The sequence below is a fragment of the Bombina bombina genome, chromosome 5 (genome assembly GCF_027579735.1).
Source record: "Bombina bombina isolate aBomBom1 chromosome 5, aBomBom1.pri, whole genome shotgun sequence".
Lineage (NCBI taxonomy): Eukaryota > Metazoa > Chordata > Amphibia > Anura > Bombinatoridae > Bombina > Bombina bombina.
Genome location: NC_069503.1, coordinates 558,868,606 through 558,886,862, shown reverse-complemented (window position 1 = coordinate 558,886,862; position 18,257 = coordinate 558,868,606). Strand labels below are relative to the sequence as shown.

Here is an 18,257-nt window from a genome sequence, read left to right as displayed (position 1 = left end):
CAAACAGTAGTAACATACATTAGTAGTTAGGGTGGCAGGTTTGATCCCATTTGTTGTTCATGCATCGTAACATTTTAACATTTTTTGGCAGGGCTGTGAGTGTGTTTTATTGCCCCTCTGCATTCCATTTATGTGTTCTAGTCTGGGCCGATGCTTCGCATTCTCAGCTCACTATGCATAATATCATAAGAATCAACACATAGCTGACACTGGAACTGTGATATGGGGCTAAACGTTCTCTACTTAAAGGGACATTAAACCAAATTTTTTTCTTTCATGATTCAAATAGAGAATACCATTTTAAACAACTTTCTAATGTACTTCTATTATCTAATTTGCTTCATTCTCTTGATATTTTTTCCTGAAAAGCATATCTAGATAGGCTCAGTAGCTTCTGATTGGTGGCTGCACATAGATGCCTCATGTGATTGGCAGCAAATTAGATAATAGAAGTAAATTGGAATGTTGTTTAAAATTGTATTCTCTATCTGAATCATGAAAGAAAAAATTGGGGTTTAGTGGCCCTTTAAATCCTAATATATGCTTTTTCTGTTAAATATCAATTAGTTTTACTTGTGGGACATATTCATAGCATATGTAGATCGTGGGAGCCTTAGTGCTATAGATCTTTAGAGCTGTCAGTGTATGATAGCTGCAACGTTAATATTCTAGAGCACATCTCTGCTTTATTTATGTTGCTTACTCTCTCCCTGCTGGTGTGGGGGTTGGACGATGTCCAGTCCTTTGCAATAGTGAGGTATCCTGCTCACCCCACTCATGTTTAAGAATTTCACAAGGCACTGCTATAGAGGGACGGCACTAGCATTTCTATGTAACATGTTCCTGCAGTTCTCATAAAGGTATGCCTGCACTATCTCCTAAATGAGCAGCCTGTAACAACATAGTTTATGTTAACTATTTCAATGCTGTCACAGCTATCACTTTGTGCAATTCAATTTACATTTCACATTGTTTTATGTGCACAAACATGCTGCTACACCTTATTAATCTGACTTGAAACGTTATGCACAATATGGGTCTATACACAAAAATTGTCTAATTTCTTGAACTGTAGGCTCCCTTCAAGTCTCCGCAATATAGCTCCAGTGTTTAATGTAATGCCTTGCAGATTCAGTCATCTACCCCACTTTTTTGCATTATATGATGCAATATATACTTAATAGTTTGGCTTATCTCAATTCCTTTTACAGGGAAAAACTGTTTTACTGAATTGGCTTTAATGACAGCATGATACATACCATATGTTAATACTCAGAGAAAGCATAGTTTCTTGAAAAACTGTTATTATATTTATCAACAGTATATAGACGTACTTTACCCTATATGGAGCTGCATACTATTAACCATATTTATAGTGATTGGAGCTAGAATACCTAACTGGACATTTAGCTAGGTGCTGCTTTACTCTGCTTTGTGATATTTGTATAGTATCGTTGGTTTTTATTTGTGTTTTATTTTAAGTGAATGTTAAGTATTATAATTCTTGCAAATACTTGTAAACAATGTGGGGATTTGACTGCCCATCCTTTTGAGGGAGTAAATGCACCGCACAGAAAGTCAATCTGCGGTTCACCTTCTCCACTAGCATTTAGGGCGATGCGCAAACGCCAGCCATATAGTAAACAGCCTCTTACTACACCGCTGCATAATCTATGGTTTACTACTTAATTTGGTGCCATAACATAGCACAATTTAGCTAACACAGGAGGTAGGATAATTTTGTTTTAAAGGCACCCTGGTTATCAGTAATAGGTCAGAACACACTTATACCATCCGTGTAAATTATATATCAACAGAGCTAGTCACCTCCTTTCGCTCATTTCACTTTCATATTGATAGTAAATCAATACCATTAATATCAAATTCCTGGGTGACACAACCTTTTTATATCCTGTGCCCACTCCTGTGAGCTTGGTCACACTCCTTTTTGTTGCGCTCTTATACCTATATAGTACACTATGTCCGTCACTCTAAATATAGACAGATCTAAAAAATGTATTAGACCCAACACATTCTTTCCAATATCCCTGTGCATATTTGAACATGCAAAAAAAAAAAAAAATAATACAACAATGTAATGTTTATTCTGCCCCACACATTTATTTATCTTTATTTATCTTAGTTTATTTTAGGTTACATAGGTGTTTTGTTTTGTTTGTTTTGGTTAGTTTAGTTTTAGATCTAACTATAAAACCCCAATAGTGAGTACACAATTGGTATTCAATATTTGTTATTTTCATTTATAACACTGCTCTAAGATGTATCAACGTATTGGTATTATCAAAGGTTCTAAATATCCTTACTGATGTATCTTCCTGCTTTCCGAATGTACTTTAACCACCCTGTGAGGTGAAACAAAACCCATATTGGGTAACTGTACTCACTGTTGGAAATAAATAAAATATTTAAAAAAAAACAACGTGTGTGTATGTATATATATATATATATATATATATATATATATATATATATATATATATATATATATAAAAATATGTGTGTGTGTGTGAGAGCTTCTAAAGCATCAGAGGGATCTCATTGTTAAAAGGTATCAGTCAGGAGAAGGGTACAAAAGAATTTCCAAGGCATTAGATATACCATGGAACACAGTGAAGACAGTTATCATCAAGTGAAGAAAATATGGTGCAACAGTGACATTACCAAGAATTGGATGTCTCTCCAAAATTGATGAAAAGACGAGAAGAAAACTGGTCTGGGAGGCTGCCAAGAGGCCTACAGCAACATTAAAGGAGCTGATTAAAGGAGCTGCAGGAATATCTGGAAAGTACTGGCTGTGTGGTACATGTGACAACAATCGCCCGTATTCTTCATATGTCTGGGCTATGGGGTAGAGTGGCAAGACGGAAGCCTTTTCTTACAAAAAAAAAATCCAAGCCCGGCTAAATTTTGCAAAAACACATCTGAAGTTTCCCAAAAGCATGTTGCAAAAGGTGTTATGGTCTGATGAAACCAAAGTTGAACTTTTTGGCCATAATTCCAAAAGATATGTTTGGCGCAAAAACAACACTGCATATCACCAAAAGAACACCATACTCACAGCGAAGCATGGTGGTGTCAGCATCATGCTTTGGGGCTGTTTTTCTTCAGCTGGAACTGGGGCCTTAGTCAAGGTAGAGGGAATAATGAACAGTTCCGAATACCAGACAATATTGGCACAAAACCTTCAGGCTTCTGCTAGAAAGCTGAACATGAAGAGGAACTTCATCTTTCAGCATGACAACGACCCAAAGCATACATCCAAATCAACAAAGGAATGGCTTCACCAGAAGGAGATTAAAGTTTTGGGATGGCCCAGCTAGAGCCCAGACCTGAATCCAATTCAAAATCTGTGGGGTGATCTGAAGAGGGCTGTGCACAGGAGATGCCCTCGCATTCTGACAGATTTCGAGTGTTTTTGCAAAGAAGAGTGGGCAAATCTTGCCAAGTCAAGATGTGCCAAGCTGAAAAACGCATACCCAAAAAGACTGAGTGCTGTAATAAAATCAAAAGGTGCTTCAATAAAGTATTAGTTTAAGGGTGTTCACACTTATGCAACCATATTATTATTTTTTTTTTTTTTTATTTCCCTTTACCTAAAAGATTTTAGTTTGTTTTTCAATTGAGTTGTACAGTTTATAGGTCACATTAAAGGTGGAGAAAGTTCTGAAATGATTTATCTTTGTCTCAGTTTTTTTACATCACAGAAACCTGATATTTTAACAGGGCTATGTAGACTTTTTATATCCACTGTATATATATGTGTGTATATATAATATGTGTGTGTGTGTATATATATATATATATATATAAAATCAGAAAAAAGGACGCACTCTCCGGATCTTAACCAAATCAGTATTTAATAATACCAAAAACTAATAGTTTTTGGTATTATTAAATACTGATTTGGTTAAGACCCGGAGAGTGCGTCCTTTTTTCTGATTGTAGTTTTTCTTGTATGCACCCCAGGCACCTTTTGTGGATTAAAGTGCGTGCAGAGCTCTGGGGACTTTTGTATATATATATATGTATATATATATGTGTGTGTGTGTGTGTGTGTGTGTGTGTATGTGTGTATATATATATATATATATATATATATATATATAAACTTCTCGGGTAAAGAAGAGGCACTCACAGGTCTTAATAGGCATAAAGGTTTTATTTATAGGTTAGGTCAACGTTTCGGTCCTCGCAGGGACCTTTATCAAGACCGTTCTCGGCTATTATAAATGTCCGGCGTCTCACCGCTGAACGCCGGACATTTATAATAGCCGAGAACAGTCTTGATAAAGGTCCCTGCTGTGGTGGTAATTAGTACCAGAATATTAAACCAAAGGGGTTGTCCACTTTTTAAAATTATTTTATTGGAAGACAAATAATATAGGTATGAAGATTAACAATTATCTATAAGCTACAAAATATAAAACAAGTCTCAAGAAATACCAAGAGCTACAAACATACAGTACAGTCCAAATTATATAGGGCAACTGTATTTTAAACAGATTAAGCAATATTAACTAAACATAGTGAACAAGAGAATTTATCCCAAAGTAAAATGTATAAGAATGCTAATATACTCAGCCAGTTCAGTCCTCCAATGATCTCTCTCTCTCTCATCAGTTGCTTCCAGGAGGTGAGGAAGATAAAAAGTGTGCAAACTAACAGTTGGCTCCCATTGTATACTTAATTCACTTAAGGTGTGTCCTACCATACACCAATCAAAAGGCTACATGGGAGTGTCCTTCTTAGACAAAGACTAGGCCAGAGGCCTAGTCTATATTTTAAAATATGTTTGTAAATTTAAGAATTAACTACTTGAACACTCTAGGGATAAATTCTCTGGTTTTATGACACCACACCTGCGAGGACCGAAACGTTGACCTAACCTATAAATAAAACCTTTATGCCTATTAAGACCTGTGAGTGCCTCTTCTTTACCTGAGAAGTTTCTACCTATCTACCATAGAGTGCACCCAGGCATTACAACTAACAGTGAGTGCTTGGATCCCTCAATTAGTGTATATATATATATATATATATATATATATATATATATATATATATATATATATATATATATTAAAAGGGACAGTCTAGGCCAAAATAAACTTTCATGATTCAGATAGAGCATGTCATTTTAAACAATTTTCCAATTTACTTTTATCACCACTTTTGCTTTGTTCTTTTGGTATTCTCAGTTGAAAGCTTAACCTAGGAGGTTCATATGCTAATTTCTTAGACCTTGAAGGCTACCTCTTTTCAGAATGCATTTTAACAGTTTTTCACCACTAGAGGGTGTTAGTTCATGTATTTCATATAGATAACACTGTGCTCGTGCACGTGAAGTTATCTGGGAGCAGGCACTGATTGGCTAGACTGCAAGTCTGTCAAAAGAACTGAAATAAAGGGGCAGTTTGCAGAGGCTTAGATACAAGATAATCACAGAGGTTAAAAGTATATTAATATAACTGTGTTGGTTATTCAAAACTGGGGAATGGGTAATAAAGGGATTATCTATCTTTTAAAACAATAAAAATTCTGGTGTAGACTGTCCCATTAAAATCAATATACAAAGAAGCATGTATATTAATACTATTGCTTTTTTTGCACTAGGGCGGTTTGTTGAGTAGGTCTGCTACTGTATATTTTATTTTACAAACAAGAGACCATTAAGAGGTAATGTATACAAGCTGAAAACTGTTGTTGGTTATGCAGATTTTGTTATTTCATACCAAAGAGAATCTGAACCAACACATGTCCAAAAACAAAACGTACCTTTGAATATGCTTACTCAACAATAAGATTTTTCCCACATGGGTTATTTGCAGGTATCATTTGAGTCAAATAGTAGCAATTTTTACAACTCTACACATGAAATTGAGGTCTAGATATTCCCTCGGTCTTCTGGAACTGCTGTCTTTCCAGGTCTTTCTTGTCTAACTATGTACAATTTTTCCAGCTTGTGGTTTTTAAATAATCTAGGATAGAGAACCTATGTTCTTAAACAATGTTTAAATGTTAAACAATCAAACTTAAGGCCTCATGTATTAAAATGCGTGCGACCAGCTTCTTAACTTGAGACCCCGTTCGAAGTAATTTGAGCATTTTTAAAATTGTCAGATTAATCTGAATCATGGGTTTAACAACCCTTTAAGTTTTATTGTCTTTTAAAGAATTATTTTATTCATAGGAACAGTAAAGTCAAAATTAAGCTGTCATGTTTTGTATAGAACACGCACTTTTAAACGTTCCACCTTACTTTTATTATCAACTTTACTTTGTGCTCTTAGTATCCTTTGTTGAAGAGTAAGACTAAGTAGGCTCATAGGAGCTCAGGAGCGTGGATGTATCTTCAGTACTATATGCTAGCAATGTTACACACCACTGCAAACCACTGCAAACTTTCCAATTTACTTCTATTATTTAATTTGCTTTCTTTTCTTGTTATCCTTTCCTGAAAGGTTTATCTAGGTAAGCTCGGGAGCAGCAAAGAACCTAGGTTCTAGCTGCTGATTGGTGGCTGCCTATTTATACCGAATGTCATTGGCTCACAAATGTGTTCAGTTAGAAACCAGTAGTGCATTGCTGCTCCTTCAACAAATTATACCAAGAGAATGAAGCAAATTGTATAATATAAGTAAACTGGAAAGTTGTTTAAAATTGTTTGTTCTACATAAATCATGAAAGAAAATTTTGTGGTTTCATGTCCCTTTAATAGTTATGTCAATATAGTGAGAAACACTGATTGTAAGCAAATATGTATACCACTATTTATTAAATGTCAAAGGGATTATATAATTATCACAATTTTCTTGTTAATGTACATCCTTTGGCATTATGATTCTCAGTTATATATGCCTTCCCAGAGTTCCCTGCTTCCATGGAAACACTGTTTCATGAGGCTTTCTGTGGGGAAAAAAATCCTCTAATTTGCTTGACTCTGCATATATTTTGAATTATTAATTATTTTATCATTCTTTTCATTTTAAATGTAATGTACCCGGAAAGAGGTGTTTTTTACTTACATGGACAGCATTCTGCAAACATTTATTCAATTTTGTGTTTATATCTCATTTTCATTTTTATTTATTTGCAAATTATGTTAAAAAAGTGTTTATAAAATTGTTTTTGTGTACATTATTTATTTTACTTCAATTTAAATTTTATTTTAATACTCTTAATGGGATTTACATTCACTTTCTGGTTATTTTTCCTATGTATGGTAAACCACAGATGCAGGCCAATATATTGTGTTAAACAGTACAATATTTTTCTAACTGAATTGCACTTATCACCAAGGAATTTACAGAGAAATAAAGATGCCATTTTTGGTTTTAGATCTTATTATGATTATTAATGGTTTATTTGGTTTATTCTGACTGGTTTTCAAACTGTAAACTGCAGGCGGGTTAGCACTGGTATTACAAGATATACAGATATAGATTATATACATATACATATAGAAACATATATTTAAAAAAAAATTGAAGAACATTGGAATGTTAAAATATTTACATAAAATACATAGTAAAATACATTATTAAATATTAAAAATGATTTTACAATTTTTAAAGTATGTGTTTATCTATGTATGTATTTACCAATATACATATATAAACACCTATACACATTTAGACATATATATATATATATATATATATATATATATATATATATTCATATTCATTATAGTTATTTCCACTCAAATGCTTTATCATATAGTTTTTAACCCTTATACATTTATTAATATTTATATGAATAATTTTAACCACAAACTGTATATATAAATGTAACACTTTCTTTTAATGTACTTATGTTTTTTTTTAAACTATTCCACTTTACGCTACGTCTTCAGTCACTCTAACTTGGCGAGCACAAATTATGTTTGTGCTTGAGCGCACCCGTTTAGTTGTAATATGTGTTTCAAATTGTAATATGTGTGCAAGTTAACGCGGTCGCTATAAACCCAAGGCACACCCCTTAAGATCCTTCCTTCCAATCACTGTGCAGCATGCATGAATCTTAGGGTTCTGCATTCCATTATGGAATTGCTCTCCAACTTCTCTGGCTGGAGTGGAAACACTATAATGAAAAGCAGGCAAAATAAATAATGGAAGTGCATTGCAAAGTTTTTAAATTATGCATAATTAAACAATTTGCGCTAGATTATGAGTGGTGCGCTAACTGTTGCTCATTAAATAACACTCAATTTGAGTTTCATGTCCCTTTGACTTTAAGAAATAAATACATAAGTTGTTGCTGCTCTCTGTCCTTATTTACTTTATGTTTTTATTTTTTTCAGAGAATTTGGATGGAGGGATCCGGAGCTTCCTGAGGTTATACAGATGTTGCAGCATCAGTTCCCTTCTGTGCAATCGAATGCTGCTGCCTACCTGCAACATCTCTGTTTTGGAGATAATAAAATTAAAGCAGAAGTAAGTAGCTACTTTATATTCTGGCGCCTGCAAGCAGAATGGGCTAATATATCAGAAGAGAGCGAGGTGTACAACTAGTAGTAACGAAATAGCTTTAAAGAGACACTGAACCAAAATTTTTTCTTTCGTGATTCAGATAGAGCATGCAATTTTAAGCAACTTTCTAATTTACTCCTATTATCAATTTTTCTTCGTTCTCTTGATATCTGTATTTGCATCTAAGTTATTTTTTTGGTTCAGTACTTGTTTATTGGTCGGTTAAATCATTCCACCAATCAGCAAGAACAACCCAGGTTGTTCACCAAAAATGGGCCAGCATATAAACTTACATTCTTGCTTTTCAAATAAAGATACCAAGAGAATGAAGAAAAATTGATAATAGGAGTAAATTAGAAAGTTGCATGCTCTATCTGAATCACAAAAGAAAAAAAATGGGTTCAGTGTCCGTTTAATAAACAGAGAAACACCATTTGTGCATTTAAAATAATGTTTAGCTGCAACAAAGTAAAAAATTGTCATTAATATATATGCTGTATATTAACTATGCATAGTTCATATTAGCTATTAATTGCACTGCTTTGCAAAAGATGTACATAAATCATTGAAGCTCTGACGTAATGATGTCTTCTTTGATTTCATCATTCTATTACTGTAAATTATCTCCTGCATTGATCCTGCACTGATCTAATCAATCAGTGTGAAGTGTTTAGCAAAGTCAGGGAAACTATACTGTCATTAAAAGGGCAAGTTACTCCATATTAATTCTCATTTATCCTTGATGTGAGAAAGAAAGCACTTTATGATGTATAGCTGTGTTTTTCTCTATTTAAAACTAATGTCATCTCACACGAGTTATGGCTCTATGTGCAGTTACCATTCATCTACTCTTTGGGACCTATTTATTATGTGTCTGTCCGACATGATCCGATCAGCGGATCATGTCCGACAGACATCGCTGAATGCGTCTTCTCATTCAGCATTGCGCCAGCAGCTCTTGTGAACTGCTGGTGCAATGCCGCCCCCTGCAGATTCGCAGGCAATCAGCCGCTAGCAGGGGGGTGTCAATCAACCTGATCGTATTCAATCGGGTTGAATTGTGGTGATCTCTGTCCGCCTCTTCAGAGCAGACCGCTGCTTCATAAGTGGTGTTTCTGGCTAGTTGTTCATTGAAACCACAATTTATTGTTCTCATGTAATACCATTCAAAGTGACTAAGCCTGCAGGGACCTCAGACTTGAATTTTTTTCCCCTCTATACACAAGGGCCAATACATAGGTATTGAAGTTTTATTATGAATGGTTGTTTCCATGAGCAAAAGATGCTATTTCAATTTGTAAGAAGAACAACTAAACAAGAAATGCTATTCATCTGGTGTAATAAGTCTCTGGGTATACTTTACAGCGCAACATTACAGTACAGTGTACCTTTAAAGTGAATGTAAATTTTGATGCTAAACTGCCCAGTTTTTAAAAATTTGATTAAAAACAGGGGCACTTTAATTCATCAATATTTTCATTTCACTCCTGTTGTGAAAATAAACTTACTTTTTAATCTTCACAGCAGCTCCAGCTTCCTCCACCCATTTCAAAGCCTCTTCCTGGGTCTAAAATGAGGTATCTGGCTTCCTCCAATCACAGCAGTGAATCAGACACTGAATCCCCCGGGGGGGAATCTGTGATTGGAGGATGACCTATCAATCATTTCTGACATCAGAAATGGCTTGTGAGACCGGAGGAAGCAGCAGCTGCTGTGAAGATTAAAAGGTAAGTTTTTTGTCACAACAGGAGTGAAATGTAAATTTTGATGAATTAAAGTGCCCCTGTTTTTAATCAAAGTTTTAAAAACCGGGCACTTAAGCATCAAAATTTACATTCACTTTAAGTGTTGATGAGTATGGGACTCAGCTATTTTAGCTAAATTACCTTTACTCATGTAAAAATATAATAAGCCAATGACCTGATACAGTATACTGATAACTTTAAAGGGACATTAAACCCAATTTTTTTCTTTCATGATTTAAAAAGAGCATGCCATTTTAAACAACTTTCTAATTTACTTTTATTGTCTAATTTGCTTCATTCTCTTGATATACTTTGCTGAAAAGCATATCTAGATAGGCTCAGTAGCTGCTGATTGGTTGCTGCACATAGATGCCTCATGTGATTGGCTCACCCATGTGCATTGCTATTTCTTCAACAAAGGATATCTAAAGAATTAAGCAAATTAGATAATAGAAGTAAATTGGAATGTTGTTTAAAATTGTAGTCTCTATCTGAATCATAAAAGAAAATTTTTGTGTTTAGTGTCCCTTTAAGACTAATAGAATAAAAGATCTAGGCCACATTTACATTGTTGCCGATCATTGTCTTCTGTTTTGTAATCAGTTTACATACATTTGCATTACATTTTACCAGCTCACAAAAAAAATCAGCAGTTAAAGGACCATCTATTCAAAATTAAACTTGCATGATTTAGATAGGGCATGAAAATTTAAATAACTTTCCAATTTACTTTAATCATCAAATTTGCTTTGTTCTCTGGGTATTTTTTGTTGAAAGCTTAACCTAGGTAGGCTCATATGCTTATTTCTAAGCCCTTGAAGGCCGCCTCATATCTCAATGCATTTTTACAGTTTTTTACGGCTAGACAATGCTAGTTCATGCGTGTCATATAGATAACATTGTGCTCACTCCTGTGAAGATATTTATGAGCCAACACTGATTGGCTAAAATGCAAGTCTGTCAAAAGAACTGAAATAGGGGGAATTCTGCAGAGGCTTAGATACCAGGTAATCACAGATGTAGAAAGTGTATTTATATAACAGTGTTGTGGTTATACAAAACTGGGGAATGGGTAATAAAGGAATTATCTATCTTTTTAAACAATAAAAATTCAGAAGAAGACTGTCCCTTTAATAAGTGCAAGTCGGCCATTTTCACCATCTTTGCAACTGTGCAAAATGTTATTGCTTTTGTATAGTCCATCGGTAGAAGGTTGGACAGATATTTACAAATGTATATGTATTTGATACTATTAAATATTTGTGATATCCCGTACAGCTATCTAGACCTCTTAGTAAACGCTACAAACCAGACATCACAGTTGAAACAAGGAGAAATTACATTTAGCAAACCTGTTATTACAATCTTTCTTTTTATTTCATATTTGCATTTTCATGATTGTAAGGTACAGTATTATCATCTGGGAACAGGGTTTTCTTTCATGTTGCTGTGATCTGGAGTTAATTGGCCACCAATGTCAAAATGTAACTTTCATAATTTAGATAGAGAACACAATTTTATAAAAAAAAAATCCAATTCACATCCAGTATCTAAATATGCGCAATAATTTTTAAGTGCACACTTTCTGAAGCACCAGCTCCTCCTGAGGATGTGCAAGATTCACAGAATATTTGGATATACATTTTGTGACTTGCTGATGGCTGTCACATGATGCAGTGGGAAGGATAATAAGACTAACTTTGAAGTTTGTCAGAAAAAAGTCTACTACTCATGTCAAATTCAAACTACATTCAAATGTTTGCATTGTCTATTTATTATATATTTATTGAGTATACTATTATTCTGGGTTTAGTGGCCCTTTAATGGTTTGTCAGTATCTCTTGTTTGTTTCCAACGTCGATTTTCTTGCAGTAATACAAATGTGAGAAAACAAAAAACTTGCTCTGAACAGTGAAGGGGAGTTTTGGAATTATTGTTCTGTCCAGTTAGAGTGAGTTTTTAAATACTCTATCTGTAAAGTGAATTCTTGAACTTAGGACTATATTTGAACGCTCGTAAGTTTAGCGATTTACATGATAACTTTAAATATGCCATTTAAGAAGATTTGAATAGTTGTGGCCATTTTCTTCTATGATACAATTATTTCTCACACTGTTCTTCTTGCTTTTAGAGAAAAAGCTCACCAAATCAAAGTTTTTTTTTTGTTTTTTTTTAAATCATTGATGTAAAAAATACTTTTGATGAAATATTTCATCATTAAGCAAACATGCCCAGTATACCCATCATGCCTATATACAAATGGCATTCAGGTTTAACACTTCTCAGGATGGATTCAGATAACAAAAGTTTCATGTTACACATACAAATGATGCTTTCCTTAGACACTGTACAAAGGGATTTGGTTTTAAAAGGACAGTCTACTACAGAATTTATATTGTTTAAAAAGACAGATAATCCCTTTATTACCCATTCCCCAGTTTTGCAAAACCAACACGGTTATATTAATACAACTTTTACCTCTGATTACTTTGTATCTAAGACTCTGCAGACTGCCCCTTATTTCAGTTCTTTTGACTGATTTGAATTTTAGTCAATCAGTAGTGACTCATAAATAACTCTTTGGGAGTGACTGAGCACAATTTTATCTATATGGCACACCTGAACTAGCGCTGTCTAGCTGTGAAAACTGTCAAAATGCACTGTGATAAGAGGCAGTCTTCAAGGGCTTAGAAATTAGCATATAAACCTACCTAGGTTTAGCTTTTATCAAAGAATACCAAGAGAATAATAAAAGTAAATTCCAATGTTGTTTAAAATTGCATGCCCTGTCTGAATAATGAAAGTTTCATCTTGACTAGACTGTCTCTTTAAGTACATTTCCACATTACGTTGCTTGATCTTTGTGCCTTAAAGAGACAGTATATACCAATTTTCATATAACTGCATGTAATAGACACTACTATAAAGAATAATATGCGCAGATGCTGATCTAAAAAGCCAGTATAAAACCTTTTAAAACTTGCTTAGAAACTCCCAGTTTAGCACTGTTGATGAGGGTAGGCTAGGACATCTATTGAAAGGGGCTGAGAAAGCAGACCCCCACCTTCCCCTGCATATGAAAAAGCCGTTTAAACAAACAGGGGAAAACAGGAGTCTTGGTTAGGAGTCTGAAAAATCAGCTCAATGTTATTTAAAATTAAGGAAGACTATACATTGTTACAAATACACTCCTATATGGTCTATTTAAATGTATAATCTGCAAAACATTTATGCAAATAAAATCTAGTGTACAACGTCCCTTTAATGTCTAGTAGTGAGAAAAGATACCTTGTACAGTGTAAACCGGTGCTAATTTTCATTTCCCATTGGTTTCAAGGGATTCACAAATAGCAAACCATGAACAAAATTTAGGAATTAAAGCAATAAAATTGAGACAATGTAAACTGACAAAGGATGAAACACAGAAAACGAGAAAAAGTAATGCTTCACTGTCAGCAACAATGTAAATGCAACTCTAATTATTGTGCCTTAATCAGATTAAATGTTAACAAAGCACATACTGACGATACTTCCATAATAATGTTAATACATATACTGCTTTCGGACAAAAAAGTGTGGATTTAATTTTTTAGTTTTTAAAGGGACACTCAAGTCAAAATTAAACTTTCATAATTCAGATGGAGCATGTAATTATAAACAACTTTCCAATGTACTTCCATTAACAAAATGTGCACATTCATTTTATATTTACACTTTTTGATTCACCAGCTCCTACTGAGCATGTGCAAGAATTCACAGCCTATACGTATATGCATTTGTGATTGGCTGATGGCTGTCACATGATACAGAGGGAGTGGAAATAGACATAACTGAAATTTGCCAGAAAAAAAAAAATGCTACTCATTTGAAGTTGTGTTGCATTGTCTTTTTATCATGCATTTGTTTATTATGCAAATCTGCTGTACTTACTGGTCTTTTAAATCCATGTTATATGGCTTGTAAAATAGTGTATTGGTCTTTATTGCTTGATCAAGGGCTTTCTTTTCCAATCTAAGCATTCAAGGAAAGTGAGCTGGAAATTATTTCATTTAAAAAGTTTAAAATATAAAGCAGAACAGTCTAAAATATATAACATATTCTGCTTGCTTTTATGTGTACTTTGGGTATAACACACACAGATTTGAAAATCATTTCACTTTATAGTTTTACAGAAACAAACAGATCTGAAAAGAAACTGCCAAGTTACAATCTCTATTTTCTTCTCTTTTTTTTTTTTCCTTGTTCCATCTGCTACCCGATCCTTTATGAAACGTTTGGTCCATTTAGTGAGGCTTTCCAAAAAGACAGTTAAAAATGATTGCAGCAATTTATTCATTATGTAGTCTATGCTTCCTGCTGCTAGCTAAAGATCATGAGTTACTGGCCAAGATCCCAGCCAATGACATAAATAAATACTTATATAAAGTGGAAAAGTGGTTTTAGGCTCCAGTCATTAGTCCAGAAAATATTCATTAGGGATTTTCCCATGCTGGCACCAAAAAGATGAGGGTTTCCTTAAACGATATCACCTACTGCGGTTTGTTTTAATGTTTGCAGGATATGCAGATATTTTATTAGCAACTAGACATGTGCTGTTATTTGTAACACTTGGGAAAATTAGCATATGTTGTAGCATAAAATATATAGATATAATAATAGTAATAAGACATTTTAGATTTGAGCCATAGGCCCAGCAAGTCTGCCCGATATTACCTAACAGTATAAATGTATCTAGTTCGTAGGATATCCTTATGCTTGTCCCAGGCAATTTTTAAAGCCCACCACAGTGTTTGTAATTACTATTATTCTTTGTTGAAAGTCACTATAAAGCTTCTTATTTTAATATATAATATAAATTTATTATAAAACTACAGTAGTTGGTAAGCCTGCACAGAGTGCAGTCTATGTGTTGTTAATAAAAAAAAATGAACTACAGAAAAAAATAAACAAATGATCAAAAATAGAAAAATTAAACCTAATCCCTATGAAAATTAAAAAGCTCCCCCCCCAAAAAAATAAAAACACCCCCTAATCTAATGCTAAACTACCAATCACCCTTAAAAGGGCATTTTGTAGGGCATTGCTCTAAGTTAAACAGCTCTTTTGCAGTTACAAAAAATTCTAAGTCCCCCCTAACAGTAAAACCCACAAACCCATCAACCCCCCCAAAATAAATAAACATAACACTAAAAAACCTAAGAAATCAATAGTTGAATTTCAAAAACCACCTATGTCGGCCTTTAAAAGGGGTACTAACATTCAAAGTAGATAAGTGAGAGCTGATATTGGTTCAAACATGAAATCTGGGCTTGGCTATATTACTACTAAAAATAAGGGTTGCTACCCCTTTTTGGGGTGCTCTCGTTGCAGTAACACGACCAAAGGGGCAGTCTTTTATCACCCCCATACTGGTAAAAAATATGACATAAAAAGTTTTTTTACTTGTTTAAGTACTTTTATAATCTATATGATCAAGTGTCCGTGTGGTTGGGTTTACATAGGTGAATCGACCAGGTCTGCCAAGGATAGAATCATCGAGCACAAGAGTAATATTCGCACTGGCAACACTAAAGCCCCTTTAGCTGCCCACTTTTTAAATGCAGGCCACTCTATCAGTCAATTAAAATTTCAAATTATAGATAGCATCAGTATTCCACGCAGAGATGGGGACAGGGAAAGTTTGCTCAAGCAAAGAGAGTCCTACTGGATATATGAGCTTGAATGCCTTGAACCAAAAGGATTAAACAAGGACTGGGATCTTTCTGTATTTTTATAAAATATTCTTTATAAAATATTTTGATAATGTACTAATTATGAATATGAAATTTGCTATAAGTTTAATACAGTGGATTTGTGAACTGTATCTTGCTGGTGTACATATTGTGAGTGATTAATAATGTTACTAATGAAATGGTTAAATTGTAATATATATAAATAATAGGTTAAATGTTCTTTAGCACCACCTTGTGGTACACCTGTATATAAATCACTCAATTGTTTGTAGTAGGCATGGTATGATTAAGGGATAAGGTCCCAAAATGTCACCTCCTTTTTTGTCTAATTCAATAAATTTATATTGAATTTGCTGTTACCCGCCTGCTGTTTTTCAGGTGGTGAAAAAATCCCACCCTGCCATTTTCGGAATCCACATGAATGCAGCAAATTCTTTTGGCTGTGCGCGATGGACATTACAAACACAATTATAGTATAGATTATATTAGCAGGGTTCCAATGAAGCAAAAAAAGAATTACAAGTACGTCTTTTTAGTATCCTCTTATTTGCTTCTTTTTTCTGTAATTTAACCCTGGAAATTGGGGTTTGTGTTGGGTTTCTTTTGTTATTTTTTTTGTCAACTACAATAAAAATGGGAAGTGCAAAGTGCATACTCCACATTTTAAAAGACTACCCATCCTGCATTCTATACAGTAACATTTTATCTTTGTATTAACTCATTTACTTCTGTAACTAATTAACCTCAATAGTGGAGATAAGTTAAATTTTTTTTTTTTTAAATCAGTGTGTTCTTGGACTGCAAGATAATACACATTTGCTAACAAAATGAGAATTTAAATTCTTTTAAAGGGACAGTCTACACCTTAGTCATCTTAAATTCTTACCTTAGGGTAAGCTGCAAATAGTCTCCTACACCCCTTTTTATATCATGCAGCAGGAACAGAAAAAATATTTTAAAATGAATAGTGTTTCTGGCCAGTTTGAAATGGTTGTCAAGCTCAGCCCACTGATGACATAATGATCTGGGCTGCATATGGCATCCAATCACAAAGCACTCACTAGCTGGATTCAACAGACTGCCAATGCTATTTAGCAGAATGCCTAGATGCAGCCCAGATCATTATGTCATCAGTGGGCTGAGCTTGGCAGCCATTTCAAGAAACCGAGAAACACAAGTTTATACCCAATTTAAAATGTGTTTATTTTTGTTAGTGTTTGTCTTTGTTTCATCATAAAGGCTTTTTTAAACATACTCCTGTGCTTTGCCTGCTTTCTTGGGGTATCCCATTGTTGCTGATGCCAGGCGGGGGGATTGCCCATCCTGTATATATATATATATATATATATATATATATATATATATATATATATATATATATATATATATATATATATATATATACATACATATATATATACTAGTCCTAAAGCCCGTTCACACAGCTCATTTTTTGCAGTACAGCGGTCCCACCCCTTGCGCTCTCTCCCTCCACCTCTCTTTTGCTCTCCCCCCTCTCTTTTGCTCTCCCCCCTCTTTTGTGCTCTCTCTCGCTCCACCTCTCTTTTGCTTTCTCTACCCCCTCTCTTTGGCTCTCTCTCCCCTCTCTTTTGCTCTTTCCCCTCTCTTTTTGCTCCCTCTCCCCCCTCTCTTTTGCTTTCTCTCCCCCTCTCTTTTGCGCTCTATCTCCCCCTCTCTCTTTCACGCTCTCTCCCCCCTCTCTTTTGCGCTCTCTCTCTCCCCCTCTCTTTTGCGCTCTCTCTCCCCTTCTCTTTTGTGCTCTCTCCCCCCCTCTCTTTTGCACTCTCTCTCTCCCCCCTCTCTTTTGTGCTCTCTCTCTCCCCCCTCTTTTTTGCAAAATCTCCCAACTCTCTTTTGCGCTCTCTCTCTTCCCCCCCTCTCTCTCTCTCTCTCTCTCTCTCTCCCCCCCTCTCTTTTGCATTGTCTCTCTCCCCCTCTCTTTTGCTCTGTCTCTCTCCCCCTCCCTTTCTTTTGCTCTTCCTCCCCTCTTTTGCGCTCTCTCTCTCCCCCTCTCTTTTGCGCTCTCTCTCCCCCCTCTCTTTTGCGCTCTCTCTCTCCCCCCCCCCCTCTCTCTCTCTCCCCCCTCTCTTTTGTGCTCTCTCTCCCCCCCTCTCTTTTGCACTCTCTCCCACCTCTCTTTTGCTTTCTCTACCCCCTCTCTTTGGCTCTCTCTATCCTCCCTCTCTTTTACTCTCTCTCCCCTCTCTTTTGCTCTTTCCCCTCTCTTTTTGCTCCCTCTCCCCCCTCTCTTTTGCTTTCTCTCCCCC

At 35.0% G+C, this 18,257-nt stretch overlaps 1 protein-coding gene across 1 annotated transcript in view; it reads left to right on the top strand.

The window, feature by feature from the left end:
- The window catches only part of CTNND2 (catenin delta 2), a 1,648,910-nt gene that overhangs the window by 1,098,553 nt on the left and 532,100 nt on the right, over nt 1–18,257 (top strand). Inside the window, exon 9 of the mRNA XM_053714511.1 lies at nt 8,324–8,456. Coding sequence (XP_053570486.1) covers nt 8,324–8,456 — 133 coding nt within the window. The remainder of the gene's footprint in view (nt 1–8,323; nt 8,457–18,257) is intronic.